Source organism: Cottoperca gobio, chromosome 7 (genome assembly GCF_900634415.1).
Source record: "Cottoperca gobio chromosome 7, fCotGob3.1, whole genome shotgun sequence".
In the NCBI taxonomy this organism is placed as follows: domain Eukaryota; kingdom Metazoa; phylum Chordata; class Actinopteri; order Perciformes; family Bovichtidae; genus Cottoperca; species Cottoperca gobio.
This window is the reverse complement of record NC_041361.1, coordinates 3,226,571-3,244,076: the sequence shown is the minus strand read 5'-3', so window position 1 is coordinate 3,244,076 and position 17,506 is coordinate 3,226,571. Positions and strand designations below refer to the sequence as shown.

Below are 17,506 nucleotides of genomic sequence, written 5' to 3'. Positions count from 1 at the left end.
CGTCCAGCATAGATGGACAGTGTCAGAAAACCTTTTCCGTCAATGGAGACTGGGGGACAGGTGGAGATAGCGAACCCCATTTTGCACCTCTGTATTTAATTTGTATATTTATTAGAAGTGTGACGTCAATGTTCAGTCTCTTGTATGATAATGAGGGTCGACGAAGCGACAGTGACATTTAATTTTATAGCCAGAAGGCCAGACACTCCATTAGGCGTTGCTATGCTTTATGTCATAAAAAGCTATTACAATTTATATTCTGTATTAGTCAAGGCCCTGCTGCCAATCCCAGCTTTTTCCAGCCTCTAAAATAAATGTTGTTCTCCCCCTACTTGAGGTTATCCTGTATATATGGGGGTGCTCTTTAACATTTTATGAGGAATCTAGAATTGCTTCAAGGTACGGGTGTTTTCGTTACAAACAAGGACACTTTCGTGCATTCATGCAATATTATGGTGTCGCATATAAAGAATGGTTTGGACGTCTTAACCATTCACCATTTAGAGGCTAAACTGAACTCTAACAACCGAGTATTTGTTAAGAAATCTGATGGAAACATTTGATTTTACATTTCAACTGCACCAATGAAGAAGAAAATATATATAATTCTGTTCTTTGTATGTTGCACTTACATTGGTTTGGCTTATTTGAAGCTATTATACTGAACTTAAATGATTGAACTTATTAGAAGCTATTGTACTTGCAGGATTCTCGCTGTTTGGAGTTGTATCCTCACAAAAGTGTCAGCTAAATGACATGTAATGTAAGATTGTAATCCTTTCCCTGCAGTAATACCTATACTAAAAGTAGCAATATAAGATATTCCATTATAAATAAAGTCCTGCTTTCAAAATGTTGAATATTGAACAAGTATTTGCACTTAGGTAGGAAAGGTAGATGCAAAATGTGACAGATAGTCCTGCATACTAGTGCTGCTGCATTAACATGTAAGCATTGTTCTGGTCAAAGTGGTGCTTGATCTGATTGGATCTCGCCTGGTGGGTTGTTTAAAACAGCAATGCAAGGTATCCTGTCTGTACCTTTGTTTTACCAGAAAAAAAAACACTCAATATAAGCAACTACAGCTTCATAGGCTACTAAAGTAAAAACAGAAATATCCTCCTGTGACAGTTCAATTAATGAAATTATAATTTGTTTTAAACACTGAAATATCCCCATAGGCCCACATTATCACCGGCTGGCTGGAGATCATTAATGAAAATATCTGATTAGTCTTAATCTTCTGAAGGTCATGAAGCGGCTTCGGTAACATACTAGAATATACTAATATATATATATATATATATATATATATACTACATATAATATACATACTACATATAATATACATACTACAGTTGTTTAGGTGTAGTATTCCAAGCTGTGACATGACAGGTTTTATGTGTTGTTGTGCACATTATTCGACCTCTGGCTATCTGACTGATACAACCAGCAGAGGGCAACATTACGTCTAGAAAATCACATTAAATATACCACGTTTACACATGTTCAGCAAATTAGCCTCCAGTGTAAACTCTTCAGTGGGACTCTAAGGGTAAAACATCTTCCTCGACAGATTATGTTCTTTTCTTTTCTCATGTAACAGTCTTCAAAGAATCTCACATTGACAGAGAGCAAATTGAAGTACAAAACCAGTAGCTTTCAAAACCTAAAATAGTCTGTAAATCCTCATCAGCATTGACATTTACAAAACATTTTTAGAAACATGGATGTCATCCTCTTCAGAAATTCGACTTTTGATATTATTATTTTTTGGCATAGGAGCAAGAAGGTTTCCTTCCCAACTGAATACATGAGCTCCATCCAGGTGATTTAGATGTACACTGGAGGAAAAGTTGATAATAGCTGTTATTTCTCTAAAAATCTTCTTCAGCCTCTTCTTTAACCTCAAGTCAACTGGAATGTTTTTGCCACATTATCTGCTTTAAAACTTTAGAGTTGCCAAAAAATGGTCACTTTGGGGTACCAAGCAGTTTTTTCTCCAATAATATTAGCACTTTTTAGTGCATCTTTAGTTAGTTATTGCAATTTAAAAAATAAAATGCAGACTATAACACTCCAGCTGCGTTCTGTGAGTGATTGGAGCATTTGGCCGGTTAAGTGTTGCCTTCAATAACTATTCGAAATATTCCAACTCAGTTAGCACACGACAATGGGTGCGTGGCTTGGCCCTGTAGGCTATGCTGTTAAAGTTTTAATAGTATGTGACATGGGTTTCACTAACTTAAAGACGAGAGCCTATTGTTGTGTAGTCTCTGGCCGCGACATTGTGCCTCTCGTTACACTGCTTAATCTAGAAACTTTTGTCCTGAGTTGGCTGGTCTTTTAAACCGATTACCAGCCGTACGCGTCCCTCTAAATTGTTCAAAAACTTATTTACATGTCGAATAAAACAGCTCGCATTAAAATATATTATATATATATATGTATTGACGGACATCGTGACTCGTAAGGAATAAGTCTGAGCTTGAAGGAGCACGTGAAGGCAGCAGCTGCTAACCGCCCCCACTGCTGCCGAACAGGAGCTGCGAAGAAGCAGCCGGAGCCACAGACTGCGGGCTAAGTTTGTCCTCCCTGGCTTCCCATCACGAGTACAAGGGGCTTTGTTTCATTGATGAACAACGACCGTCGGGTTCGTTTAAAACTCACACCAAAATGTACAGGCGTTAGAAACTGGCAAACACCTTCGTGACACTGTGGATAATTTGTAGAGACACAGAAAGCAGAGAGGAAGGGGAGGGGAGAGGGGAAAGTGCGACGGAGCGGACAAAGTTGACACTTCGCTGTCATGTTTGGTACTTGTTGAATAGTGCTGTGTGCTCACACACACACACACACACACAACACAGGAGCGTGTAGTGTGGGCAGCGTGCTGGGAACAGGTAGGTTGTTAACAATGACTCTTTGGTACACGGACTGCTTACATGTTTGTCTGATTGTTCCTTTACTTTGCTTGACAAACAAGTTGCCTACTGCAATGCAGATACTTGTTTACCTTGCAGGTTCAAGTTACCTGCAGTGCTCGTGTTAGCTTGGTTGCACGAGCTGTCACTGCTGCAGAGTTTGTTAGTAATTAGTTTACTTTTTGCATTAACACCATTAAGATAAACCAGTATTTTGTTGAATTTAAACACACTAATGTCCAACAAATGTTTCTTTATTTTTATTTTTTTTCTTGTTTCCTTTTATTTAGCAAGATAATAAGTTCTAAAATCCCCTCTCTGGTGTCAGGGTCTTCTGTATCGCCATGAGGCTGTGACACAACAATGATGGCAGAGCTGGAAATTGACCAGTCCAACCTTCCACGTGTCCAAGAAGGTAAGCTCCCACTCCCACACTTCCACATCTATAGGAACCTTGTGTATGGAAAAAGTGTAGTTCATGGTCTGCCCTGGAGAAAAGTTGTTTTTGTTTAGCCCCCTCAGGAAGGTGAAAGGTCAGGGTCAGCTTCTGAACTGCAGACATGGAGCCAGTTGGGATTTAAGTATTTGATTCATGGACACTTCCGCACACAGAATACTAAGAACATACTTGTCTCCCAGTCTGCAGGATAAAAACATACCATCGTCTCTTTTTTGCTTCATTAATAACTGGCCTTGGCACTAAATGGCAGCTTTTGTGTGTCTGTACTTTATTTCTGTACTTCAATATGCAGTTCCAACTGTGATTGGAAAAACATAATATAATTTCAAACTCAAACTGTTTTGTGTCCATGCTCCGCAACATAATTTAGTATTGTCATACTAATTAATGCATGCAGCTGTCATGAACTAAATCAGTTTGTATCTGTTTGCATGTAAGCATGAAAACAATCACAGGTGGAATGTCTAAGCTGTGGGTGTAGGCCGTTGACTCAGTCTTTGGCATGTCCACACTAATGAATGGGATAGAAATAGGTCTGCATGTCTTTTATCAAGGGAGATAATTCAGCACTCTGCTCTTGTTTTCGTACACAAAGGGCGCACTGTGCGGCTTTGCATTTTTTATGCTTTATCGAGCAGAGGCCAGCGTGCAAACAAAGCCAGTAAGAGCAGCAATAAACTGCTCATTGAGACAATAGCAGCATGTAAATCAGCTCTCTGGTCGGTGTCATTTCTTTCCTGCTCATCATCCGCTTTCACCAGACAGATTTGTCAAACTGTGCTGGGCTTGTTTACTTAACGTCCCATTGTGGGTGTTTATGCTTCAATTTCCTTAAGCGCTGTAGTTCCCCTGTGCCCCACTTCTACTTCACTTTCCTCCTCATCCGAGAGACTCGGCCAAGTCCACTTTCTTTGTTTTCACTGCCCCCCTTATCAGTTCCTGTTGTGTCCCTCCTCTGGCTGCTCCTGATATAGCCTGATGTGCAGAGGGAATGCAGCTCCCAGAGGAATTCCCCCAAACACCCCCCCCCCCCCCCCTGCTCCTAGTTCACTCTCACCAACTGACCCAGAGTCCCATTACCCCTCACTTCTTTTTGTTCTCCATGACAACCTTATGACATCATGAGCTTGCTGGCCATGTTCACCTAGTTTAAGAGCTGTGGGATGGACAGACACTTCATGGGGGAGATGTTGTTGCAAAGAAGCAGCGAGCAGCAGAACAGGCCAGTGAGGAGAGGGCGGGAGAGAGCGAGCGTGTGGGTGGTTGGTGGAGGATTTTTGGCTGAAAATAGAACTCTTGTCATTTTCTCCTTTTGCCGGTTTCTTTGTTTGGCAAGCACTTGCCACTGCTGCTATCCAAGTGGCTGCGAAGATGAAAGAGTGATATCTTTGTCAGTGTTTGAGCGCCCGCTCCCTCGAGCTAAATCCCTGAGATAATTAGCATAGTTTTTATTTTGGATGACTGGCTGTCAGTTCTTAAGTGTTAGCGGGAGCTCTACAACAACTCAAAGTACATGCATTCACCTGTGAGATTAAGTTGCATCAGCAAAAAAGGAAAATGTTCTATTTTTGACCACCAGTGATGTGGAATATTTGTAAGGAACGACAGGCACAGGAAATAATTCACTTTGTTACAGGTAGTGGTTTCCTGCTTTCTAATATCTCCCACACTGTTGGGGAACATTCTGGGCAATGCAGCGGGTCCTAATATCTTTAAATCATCTCTACTTGTTCTTGTTGCTTTGCACTCTTTCCGAGACAATCTTATCCCTCAGCGGATCTTAGCCTCTGGTGTTTAAATGCCACAGCCAATTTCTGTTGTCTGCTGGATCTTTGTTATACTATCCTCTTAGGAAATTGACACAGCCTTACAAGGTCCTTTCAGTGTCCTTAATAAGAAGCTTACACTGTGAGTCTCTGTGCAGTTTTGGACATTAGCTCGCACTGAACATGTGTCTCCATGTGCACGCCCTGTCCGTCAAACCTGTTTAGCAGTCATAATAACACAGTCTCCTTGGCCCAGCCTAGGAGGGTAATGTGAATGTAGTTTAAGGAGTTTGGAAAAACAAGTTAACCCACAATGCAGACACACCCACACAGACTTGCACGTTCACACAGACCAGAATAGCATTTTGCTCCTTTTTCTTTCGTTTTTAAGAGTAAACTCAAGTTTCGAACCATCAATTTGTCCTGCGAATGAAAACCGAGCCTTCGACATAATCCTTCGTCATTGACAGACTGGACACATAAGGGAGGTCGGAGAGCCATTTAGCGGATAGTCTCTTAAGCTCCACGACAGGTGTAAGTAGTAATGCATGTCTGTCTTGGTATGGGTTAAGTCGCAGTGTAGATGTAGTTTTCATTTTATGGTGTAAACGGACCCCTTTTGGTGGCTTAGTGCTGTCTGGGTTATTTCTATGAACTTTGACTGTGGGGCCCCTGTGGACTGAAACGTACCCAGAGACTTATCAGCAATTATCGTTTTTGTCTATCTTTAAGCATTTAGAGAATATAGTTTGACTAAATTCTACCACAAGAATGTTTCAGAAGCCATTTCTTCCCTATTTACATCCTCAGTTTCACTTGTTATAGCAACTAAAAGCAATTCTATAAGTGTTGACATTGGACATTGCAAGCTCTAGTAGTTCAGGTAAGGTGCAGCAATAGTAAAAGAGAAGCGGACACTGTAGATGTAGAAGAGTATGAATGTGGAGATGGGTCAATAATAGGGAATGTTTGTGTCTTTGGGGGGGAAAAGATGTACCAAGTTGTCTTTGAGAGTGCAAACGTGGCAACACAACAAACACAGAGAGGCAGTGTTAAAGTCTGGGGTCGGTCAAACCATAGACTGTGGGCTCCATGTCACTCTCACAGTGAGTCTTAAAGGCCTCCCATTCATTCTCTTCCTCCACGACATCTTCCAGTGGACTTCCAGGGTCTTCTGCTCATGCATTTTTGTTTTAGAGTTTTACTTCTGAAAAAACAATCCAATGTAAACCTTAAGCAAGTAACAATTCTAATCTTAGCTTTGACGCTCCCTTAAAGTGCTTGCAGTGAACAAAGTTAACACGCACAGTATTCCAGATGCTGGATTTGCACCTCAAAAGTTGTATTTGGGATTTAATGTAACGACCTGCTGTCAAACAAAGTTGGCATTTTACATCTACATGTCCATGTTTTCCTTGGGACACTGATGATATATAAATATTTGATGTCTAATATTTATATTTTAGACATTTAAACTGCCTTATTGTTACAGGAGTGTACATGTATCCAGGTTTCTCAATAGCTGGGTTAAAAGCTTAAACAGGTTTTTACAACAACATATTTAATTTATCAGCTCATAAACTGAATTCTTGAGTATCTGTTATCATAAGCGTGTGGATGTAAAACGTAGCCGTTGTCTCCACAGGACGCAGAGGAGGGATTAGTAGCAGGATAGGTGTTTTTAATTGGCCCTGCCTCTGGGGCAGGCCGGAGGCTCTTCTCTCTGCAGTGAGCCACATCTCTTCCTAAACACTGTCTCCAGTCCTCCTGGCATTAGAAAGCACCATTTATAGGGATAGACGACCATTCTAGGTTCTTTGATGGAAGTCTGTGAAATGGCAAAGTGACTTTGTCTGGTCAGTGTGTCTGCACAGATCGAGGAAGTGGAGAAAACAGCTGGGCCCCGCTGCTGCTGACTGTCTGTGTTTGTTTTCTCTTGAGTAACTTCTGAGTTTGTTTGACAGACTTTAAACACTCTTGGGCTTCAGCACAGAGAGGCTATCGAGGCTCATTAAGGACTACTGTAAACACTTGGCAAGCCTTTAGATGAGAATAACAGTCCACAGATGCTGATGCTATTAAAACCAATGTACAGACCAAAGAGTCGTGCAGGGCTGTGGGTGTTCACCGCCCTATTGTTGAAGTCTAAAATGTATCCAGGTCAAAACTGTTAACGGTCTCTCTTGCTGACTCCGTAAAGTCTTTTGTCAGCTTTCTGACAAAACAAGACGAGGCTGGAGAGCGTTAATGACATGAAACCGATATGTTTTATGACCACATCCCGCAGCAGGTGGCCAGACTGTGGGATCATGGAGTAGGGAAGGCTCAGTTTGCTTGATGTGGAGAACCAGACAGAGTTGGTGTACAGAGAGCTCTGAGCTAAAGCCTTTGGATTTACAACAACCTTACAGATTTCACTCAACATACTTGTGTACCATCTGCACTGATATAATGGGCTGCAAGTGGTTCTTAAACTTTGCATCTTCATTTGGTAGTCATGGTGAGCACATTAGTAAACAAATAAACATGCATCTTCCTCCCTGAGATGTTTTCAACATGCATGTACACACGCGCCTAAACTGTGACACACCAACATAGAGTAAGTCACATTATAGCTTTTGTTAGAATGAGGTGCACCGGCTCCTCTGCCGCCACTAAACCCAGTAACTTTGTGTGGACGGTGTAATTGTGGCCCCTTGGGTGTTGCTCAGGAACACTGGGAGCCTTTTCAACATTCAATTCATGCCAGAGTGGTACAGGATTGTTTTTTTCTAGAGTTTTGAGAGACACTCCTCCGCCTTTTGGTCAAATAAACGACCATCATGACACACAACCCTCGTTTCCTATTACTTCTGTTTACACAACGTTTTGTATCTCCCTGAAGTGTTGCTGTCCTCTTGTTTCAGTGTGCCAGAGTTTTGCTGTGCTGGAGGACGGAGTGTTGGCACACAACCTGCAGGAACAGGAGAGTAAGTCCAATGTCACGCTGCCATGTGGCAGCAGCACAGCTGCACACTACAAAAATGTTTAGTACTTTGTATAATTGGGCTTCATCTTTAGTTATCATATTAAGTGGTTTTAGATAATGATTACACTTAGCAGCTATTAACACAAATTACAGATTCACGCACTTGAGTAAAATGCTGTGTTAATGTCACGACTTACTGGGAAACCTAAAGTCGTGATGTTGAACTTCTTCTTGGCTAGCTTTTGTCTCTAGCAGGCGTCTTTGGTTTGTCTTTGCAACATCGCACAGTAAACAAAGATGTCTGTAGGATTCCTCAAATACATATACTAGTAATAGTACATACAACTGTATATATATATATATATATATATATATATATATATATATATATAATCTAGTAATTAATAATAATGAGAGTTGAGTCTCATCCTCTGCTTTTTCTCTGCCTTCGTAGTCGAGCAATACTATACCACCAACATCCAGAAGAACCAGCTAGTGCAGAATGACATTCGTATAGCGAAAATGCTGCAGGATGAAGAGGAAGAGGAGCAGGCCCAGCAGAGCACTCTCTTCAGACACGCCTCCAGACAACTGTAGGTGACCCCTGCTCCCCAAAAGGCTCCGTAACCGCTCACACTGCTGCACTATTCAGATCTCAGTGTCCTCGTGTCCTGACTGTGCATTGAGCCCACTGTGTGTAGATTTACTATGCAGTTGTATATTCTTATTTACATTGTCGTGTGATGTGTTTGGTAGTTATATCGCAAGTCTAAGTTGTCCTTTTCTTCCCTGACTGTGCCGTAGAGAGGAGGAGGACTTTGAGTACGCACGTGTAATTCAGGAGGAGATCCAGCGTTGTGCTGCGGAGGCCCGGAGGAGGGAGCAGGAAGATGAGGTGAGCACAAAGCGTTGTAAAGCTAATTAATTCTGTCTGCATCTAGTTTACATTCAAACATTACATTATTTATCTTTTGTTATGTAAACATTCAGTCTGTGCTGGAGGTCATGTGTCTACATTGTATTACTCAAGTTACAAAATCAACTTGTAAGAAATACTGCCAACCCAATATTAATGTCATTTAAAGTTCACAATAAGCAAACAGTGGTAATGCATTGAGCCACACTTAGAGATAAATGTCAACTCGCCCCACCATCACAGAGTCACAGCGATGTAGAGAATACTGTGGAAGATATAGACGTGCCCCTTGGATGCCTGATAAACGGAATGAAAATCGGTGTTCCTTCAGTCACTCAACCTTTCGTGTTACGCTTGGCTTGAAAGCGAAAGTTTGTTCCAGCTGATACGAAGACACAAACGTGACAGCGGAGTTTGAAAAGCAAAAGTATTTCGAGGGATCTTTCTCCCGAAAGAGGAACAAATCCTTTCCTGTGGTTGTCAAGCTGCTGTCAGTAACCACAGCAGAGCGAGACTCTCTCCTTTATGGACGAGTTCAGCTTGACACAATGCAGTGATAAAACAGAAGGTTGGACAAAAGCACAGTAAGACTTGAAGTGATGCTCCGCCCCAAATGTATCTTTGAGTATCCAACGCTCAAACACTGCTGGCCTTAAAGTTCTGGTATGGAGCAGAAACATAAACAGGAAGTGGTGCACAAAGCAGAACATAGCTGCTAATGATTCTTTGTATCTCAAACCACCACTCGGCACAAGAGGGGCAACTATGGCACCAGCATTATTGGTGAACTAGCTCATTCAACACAGGGACTCATAGACCTTTATGGCAACTGGGACATGCTTGTATATCATTTAATTATCTCCCTGTTACCAGCAGGTCAGGGAGTATGATATGGTTCACTTTGCTCTCTCTCAGGACTAACTGAATCCATAATGAATGGCAGTTGCAGCAAAGTGCTGCTCTGGGCCTCTGATGTATCGTATCCTCTGTGCCGTAAGAGGGCTGCACGAGCAAAGTCAGCTGTTAAACAGAGACACACACAACCTGTCAGCTTCCCTTCTGGATGATGGCTCAAGCAATTTCTCTTGTGGTTGATTCCAGATATGGACCATCAACCTCTTCATACGGTTGTGCACACTTGATGAGTGTAAAACTGTGCAGGTTAAATAAATAAAAAGTTTATGTGCAGTGTGTAGTCAAGAGAGTGACTCTTTCATTTGGTTATATCTTCTATTAAATGGTTAAACATGAGGTTCTCAAAACACTGTTTTTAAAGGGGTTTTTTTGTTTTTATATAAAAAAAATAATCTAAATTTGATTTAAAGAACATTGTTTTTAGTGTCCATGTTTGAATTTCGCGACAAAATGATCCGATCTCAGTATTCTTGTTTCCACTTCTCATTTCTAAGTAAATAAGTTCTACCAAAATCTTTCACAGTGTGACATCTAAAATATCTGTCACTGCCAGCAGCTCTTTGGTCACTATGGTCCAGTCAAATAACTATTGGATGGATTGCCAGAAATGTGGTACAGACATTCATGTTCCCCCTCTGGATAAACTGTAATAACTTCAGTGATCTCATAACTTTCCATCCTGCGCCATCATCCGCTCAAAAACTTCATTTGGCTTTATGACTTTTTGATGCTGATATTATTGGGCCACCATGCTTAACTAAGAACATGGTAATATCGCCTACCTGCTTAACATCAGCATGTTAATATTGTCAATCTGAGCATGTTAACATACTGACATTATAATGTAGCTCAAAAGTACCAGCCTCACAGAGCTGCAAGCATGGCAGTAGACTCTCCGATGTTGAATACAAACACAACAACATGTAGATAATGCTGTGATGGTTGACATTTGTTTTCCATTTTCCCTAGTTCTAATGTGTGGTACGGCACTAGATCGCGCCAAAATACAAAAACAATTAATCTTGCAGTTGCAACCTCAACACAACGGGGCGACCAGATGGTTCCCATCAATCACGGCTCCCTTGTACTTCCAATGTTCACACAGAAGCTCAGCCGCTTAAAAAAAACGTCTTTATGTCGGCATTTCTGAACGTCGGAGTGGAGCCGTTTAAGAAAAAGGGCACTGTGGGGGGGAAAAGCCAACTCTGCTACAAACCTCCCCAGCTGGTCTGGCGGAGTGGTCTGCGTCACACGGCCGCTCCAGCATAATATTTTCCTTTACTCTGCAGTTTCCTTTTTAGAGGAGGCTGCCTTGGACAGGCTTATAAAAGCTCCTTGTTTTAGAGGATTTGAGGTCAGAGAGACTGGGGGGGTTCATTCATCATTATTAAAGGCTTTGGGGTTTGTTGGAACCAACATGAGGTGTCCACTCTTTCACCTACTGGGTTAAAATTCACGCTAGTTTAATGCAACAAACGGTATGAGAATACATCCGTCCCCGTGCGGCTGTAATCATTTATTTTGATGTTGATGTTGGGATCAAATGATGAACTGTTAACACTCGCGTTCGCTTACCTTCCTTAATGACTGGCTGATCAGAGCTGTTGATTTAAATATTTGCCTCCCTGTAGATTGTGTCTTTAATTAAAGCACAAAAGGCGTCAGACTGTGCAGTTTTAAATGCCAGCTCCCTGTGGCACTCCACACCTAACCTGCCATGGCAAGCTGCTAATTGTCTGCTGATGCTGGCGAAGGGGCTGACACACATGCCCTGATTGCCATTTTTAGTTATGATTTATGTTGCAAATGCATCCTGCAGAGAGATTTCATAGAATTCACTGGTAGAATGTGCTGATTTGTAGAGAACATTATTAGTTGTGGAAAGTAACACAGGGACATGGTGTGGTGGTGTGGGAGGGGGGCTTCTCCTTCAGAGAGCAGTCAAGTGTAGCGGCTCTGGTAAGAGCTGGCATTCCCCAGTGACAAGGTGTTACTTCAAGTGAAACAGACCTGTTGTTGACCTGCTTCTGTTGAAGTTTCAGGCTCAGCGAGATTAAAAATGTGCTTGTCTCTCGTGCAGTCTCCTAGTTTCCATTGAGTCAGCCAGAGCCTCCCTGAAATAATTAGTTTGGTCACCTAGCGCGGAGAAGTCCGATCACCTCAACGGTGGCGCCGTGTCGCCCAAACATGGCTGTCCTCTGTTAGCATACCAGATCTAGGTTAGATTAGATTGTCCTCTTGATGTGAACTCCGAGCGGGGTCGAGAGTTTGGTTCACGTCACAATCGTGTTGCTACTTGATGGCGTATACGTGTAGATCAAATCAAAGGGAACTGAGACGAACATGTGGCGTTAGAATAAACAAAGCAGTAACTGATGTATAAGTGAATCTGGTTTTTTTGGTACATTGTGTAAAGCAATAAAAGCTACAGTTTGACATTAATCAGAAGTTTTCTATAGATTGTTTCTTGTGTGATTTGTTTTTTTGAGTCTGGTGTGAAACAGTGGTCACGTTGCTCTCTACTTACCCTGTCTATGTTATGCTGCCATCTGCTGGTTGAAAGCAACACTAGCAAAACTAATTGCTGTGATGCTCACAGTTACACACAGCGGTATATAACATCTGTGAGTTGTGTAATGGCTTTATCAGGATCATTTCATCAAACCCTAATTAGATTTTGAAATCAAGGAAATTAGTCAAATGAAAGTTTATGACCTTATTATTGGCAAATGATTCAGAGTAGGATTAAAAGGTAACGGAGTAACTCCAATCTAATTGGAAATTCTTCCCAAGTTAATTTGCTTGTTTGACAGAACGGCTCAATACTGCGTAATCTTCATTTAGCCTCAATTCCTAATGGCTTCCTCCATTATGGTTTTATAATGCAACGAAGCAATCGGTACGTCTGTGTCTCCACAGGATATAGCTAAACGAATGCAGGAAGAAGAGAAGCAGAGAATCACGAGGCGGAGCAGAGGGCAGGAGTGCCATAGTGAAGGTACATGTTGTTTTACTGGATGTATTCATAAGTGACCACATTAGCCAGGGAATCCTAAAATACTGCCAAATATGTTTAAAGAAAATGGTCTTTGCTGAGATTTGAAGAATGATTTGTGTAACTTAAAGAAGGACAAACACCAGAGCTTGCTTTGCTTCACTGCTACTGTTTTATTATTGTTCTATTGAAGTCATATCACACTATATCATTATCTCCATAATGTCTCGTGTTCTGTACAACTTACATGCATGTTGTCTTTGACACGTGACTGTGTTGGAATGCCTCAGTTGTGACTATAAATTGTGTAACAAATACTTTAACTTTAGTGACATGCCGCTTATAATTAACTGCACTTCTCTAACATTAACCCGCTAACAGCCTCACCCATCCTCCCTGCTTTTGTGTTTGCATGTTTGGCATTACTAAAGGCAGCGCCAGTGATCCTGAACTGCCGTCCCCACACCAGCACACACTCGGCAGCCTTCAAGGAGAGAGGCAGTATTCACCTACCACCACCAGGCGGCAATGTTCTACCTCTCACCACCGTTCAGACTTGTCTCGGCCTCAGGCTGACTCCCCCAGGGGGTTAGCAGCTCAGAAAAACACAACTTCATTGTCAAATCAAGGACACACAGATTCCATAAGGGTAGTTTGGAGAGAGCGTTTGAGCGAGGATTCAGAGGACTCGGACACAGTTTTCTCTGAACAGCTCTCCCTGAAAGAAAGACTCAACACTGCACCTCCTCAACGGCGGGCATCTTCACATCAGCCGCAAATGAGAAAGTTCAGAAGTCTTAGCTCTCGCAGCAACTTCACAGAGGAGGAGAGAGGAGACAGGAATGAGGGCTATTATGAAAACGGAGACCTGGGGAAGAGGAAGCCTAGGAATTGGGATCAGGAAAGGAACCATAGAGAGGAGTATGAGGGTTTGCACAGGAGCAGAGATCAGGATAAAGACTGTAGGTTAGTCGAAGTAGGAGAAGGGCGATGTCGTCGCAGTGAGTCTGTCAGGCTGCATGACGGGAGTAAACACAGCAGCAGAGACTTAGCGAGGACCTGGAGCTATAAGGACAACCCTGACAAACATGTCCATTTTAAGGAGCACGCCAGGAGCTCTAACAGGCAGCAGCAGGGGGAAACCAGGCGAGTCTGGGAGATGCTGGGCCAGGTCCTCAGAGAGAGGGGCGTGCCTGTGAGGTTCGGTGGCAACGGGGCGCCACTACAAATAAGTCCTCAAAGCAGAGACAGCCAGGTGCTTCATGGGAGTGAGGTCTCATGCGGCGACTCCCAACCACATCAGAGAGCCTTCCAGAGGGCTGCTGCCACCAGGCACAGTTTCCATGGAGATATCAGGGAGAGGAAGAGACTGTCACACCGAGAGAACAGCGGGAGAGATCACAAAGAAGACCGGCACCGTAATAATGTGGAGCGTGATGAAAAGGTTTACGAGATAAGTCGTAGAGACTCGTATCTTTCTAACAAAGAAAGGGGAGGCAATAGAAAGTGGAGCGAGCACAGATACACTAATGCTGACGAGAGCGAGAGGAAAGCAAACGATGGCAGGGCCAAGAGGACAACAAGCGAGCGCAGGCATTGGCACACGACCATAGAAGAAAGGTTAAGCTCGGAGGAGGAGCAGGAGGCGGAGAGGAGAGTAGAGCGGCCTCGTCGAAGAACCCCACGGCGTAGCCACAGCCTCAGCAGCAGCGGGGCTTCATCCAAGGATAGGTCAAGGCACGCGGCAGCAGGTAACACCCAGAACTGCAGCCGACTCCGCTCAGCAGAGGGAAAGCTTCCAAAGCGGTGCACCTCTCTGTGTACACCTGCTCCTTTCATCTTCCCTCAGTCATCGTCTAATCTGGACAAATGTGGGTTTCACTGGTGACTTGGGGTCTCTTACTGAAGGCGGACTTTTTCCTGGCATTTTGTTCTGACATAATAATCTTTAAGGTGTGCTTTCATTCGTATCTTCATCTTCATCTTCGTTCTTTCAGTTTTGATGTGGTGAAGGAATAAGTACTATGGCGTCTCTTTCAAAACCTAGCGACATGCCCTTACATGCTGCGTCCTTTCATCTCTTGTCTTTCAGCCTCTGTTTCGGTACACTTACTCCTTGTGTGCTCATTGCTCATCATCCTCACTTCAGTTCCTTTGGATTTGACACTATCATGCTTCACCTTTTATTGTTAGGAGCGTCACTGCAACCAGAACCAGGCGAGGCGAGCCTGGACCTGGGGGAGCTGCAGCAGGTCCTACGGGATGAAGAACTTGCTCACAAGCTGCAGGAGGACGAGGAAAAGCTGTTGAGGAGGGTAAGGGAGTAAAGAGTTTCTCATGACTCACTGTGATTTAGGAGAAAGGCACAAGATCAATTTTTCTTTTAATTACATTTTCTTTCTGACTTTTGTTTTGCACAGGACTCCCCGCCCTCTCCATATAGTCCGTACCCAGAGGGAGACTTCAGAGTAGCACAAGTGGCGCAGGATGAGGTACAATGACTTGACATGTCATCAGTACTCTTGTATCTCATGTTTAATATCTGCCTGTCAAATTAGCTTTTTTTTGTTTTGCGCTAGGAAATTGCACGCTTTATGCAGAAGCAGGAAATGAAGTCAAAGCGAAGATCTCGTGAACTAGAAGGGCCGGCATCGTGTCGCGAGCACAGATCGATGATCAGTCATCAAGACAGACAGGCTGCTAGAGACAGAACGGTGAATGGGTTGCAGATACGGTCATTATCATGCACTGTGATTCTTGCACTTGTTACAATCTGTGTTACTTCTGGTGTTTTCATTATCCTCACTTTTGTACATTGCCTTAGGTCCAACGAGAGAGGCTTGACTCAGAGGGTCTTCCTTACCCCACTGAGGACTGCTCCCCAGAGAACCAGCCACCCGGCCCCTTCTCCACTATACCGTAACTGTCTCAACATGAAAATATATGTATGATACTGATGTATGTATGGTTACCATATGCTGACTTGCAAGTACTGCGTTTACAGACAAGCCCAGCAGATCAGAAACATTGCAGAAGAGCTGGACCCGACCTTCCAGGCCGGGAGTCAAGTCCAAGTCACGGAGAGCCTCCGAGCGGGACAAGCAGGTACCGTAAACAGGAAAGATGGCACTTAAAATGAAACCTTTTAAAACAATGGGTTGACACTCACATCCTATTTCCTTCATTATAGGGCCAACCTGTCAGTCACTTCCGATGCCACACTCTGGCTCACGTGACCGACTCGAGGAGCCTGCTTTCATCCCGCCCACAAAACGGCAAACGGACAAATCAGTACGCACTAAACCCAAAGAGAAGAAGGAAAATTGCAAGCAACAATAATTTTAAATATATATAGTTTTCAGCTTCAGAGAATTAAGTTCTCTCTACCAGCCACCCCTACGAGCACTTTAGTGGAACACATTTTACAATATCTTTCGGTTAAGTGAATAACACTTAAGACTTATTCTTTATCATTTTCAAAGGGAACATTTAGGTTTATTGAAGTATTTGAATTATTCAGTGTTTAATTTAAATGGTATACCTTTTTTTTTTTATTATTTTATAGTTGTAACTTTAATTAGTTTTTATGTAGTTAAGCAGTGAGCATCCATCCATCACCTATAAGAGTCGTGTTAGGTCAGTTGACATTTTGGATGCGTTAGATCTGGTGGCCTGTCGGAGTTGTCAATTAAGGTTGGAAGTTCAAGCTGGCTGGTGCGTTGGAAGCCAGAGCCCTCGCTGTGAGGCATCAGTGCTAAACACTGCACCACCGTGCCTCCTCCGAAGAGCGTCCAAAACTTTCAAATGACAACAAGAAGTTGCTTTGATGAACCTTGAACCTGAATGACGTGGTTTTCAGACGAGCTACTTTAAGACTTCCACTTTGTGAGTGTCTGCCTGCTTTGTTTCAAAGCACGTTGGCAGGACTCCCATGTTTACAATAGTACAGTGACAATCAAATGAACATGTTTAACCCTTAGTAAATGGAAATCCCATTTTCTTTTTTTAAACATTACAGAAAGCATCAAGTATGTTACATTGTTTTGTAATATCTAGATGTTGCTATATCTTTTGGGGACAGTACATGTTATGTAACAAAGTCATCTAAGATCCACTCACTACTTTTTTTATTGGAGGTGTCAACTGCATCTCACGTCACTCACACCAGACACCAAAGAACATCCTTGAAGTGAGACGGGTTAGGTGTCTTCCCCCCCCCCCCCATATATATATACGTCCACCTGTTATCACATGACTAAATTCCAACACATAGGTCCCATGACGACACCTGAGCCAGCTTCATTCACAGAGTGAAGACAGGTGCAGTCAAAGCTCCAGAAAGCTTGGTACATATCAAACTTGTGTTTTTGTATATTTGCCAGGTGTGTTGTTATCGGTCCAGAGACCGTCAACATTATTCATTATACAGAAGTTCTTGCGCTAACAAAATATTTAGTTTGTTTTTGTATCTGCATATTACTCCCACATTTAAAGCATCCTTTTTGTTGTTTGTTTTTTTTATACAAATAAAATCTGCCACTGCTTAAGTGGACCACTATGAA

The 17,506-nt window shown here is 42.7% G+C and overlaps 1 protein-coding gene across 2 annotated transcripts; it reads left to right on the top strand.

Moving 5' to 3' along the window:
• Window positions 1–2,510: 2,510 nt before the first annotated feature.
• ccdc187 (coiled-coil domain containing 187) lies at window positions 2,511–17,506 on the top strand. 2 transcript variants are annotated; one of them, XM_029436464.1, is made up of 13 exons: window positions 2,511–2,903; window positions 3,253–3,339; window positions 8,057–8,119; window positions 8,573–8,711; window positions 8,923–9,013; window positions 12,869–12,947; window positions 13,376–14,695; window positions 15,138–15,259; window positions 15,365–15,436; window positions 15,524–15,658; window positions 15,769–15,863; window positions 15,949–16,049; window positions 16,135–17,506. In XM_029436464.1, exons 2-13 carry the CDS (start codon window positions 3,288–3,290, stop codon window positions 16,281–16,283), a joined length of 2,418 nt encoding a protein of 805 aa, XP_029292324.1. In that variant the 5' UTR covers window positions 2,511–2,903; window positions 3,253–3,287; the 3' UTR covers window positions 16,284–17,506. The 2 variants fall into 2 exon arrangements, with proteins under 2 accessions (XP_029292324.1, XP_029292325.1); XM_029436465.1 differs by lacking the exon at window positions 13,376–14,695.

Bases quoted from the DNA above. Each gene is read 5' to 3' on its own strand.
- ccdc187 (XM_029436464.1), top strand. From the start codon at position 3,288: ATGATGGCAGAGCTGGAAATTGACCAGTCCAACCTTCCACGTGTCCAA. The intron at 9,014-12,868 runs GTGAGCACAAAG...GTGTCTCCACAG, and splicing joins GGAGGGAGCAGGAAGATGAG to GATATAGCTAAACGAATGCA. The intron at 12,948-13,375 runs GTACATGTTGTT...GCATTACTAAAG, and splicing joins GCAGGAGTGCCATAGTGAAG to GCAGCGCCAGTGATCCTGAA.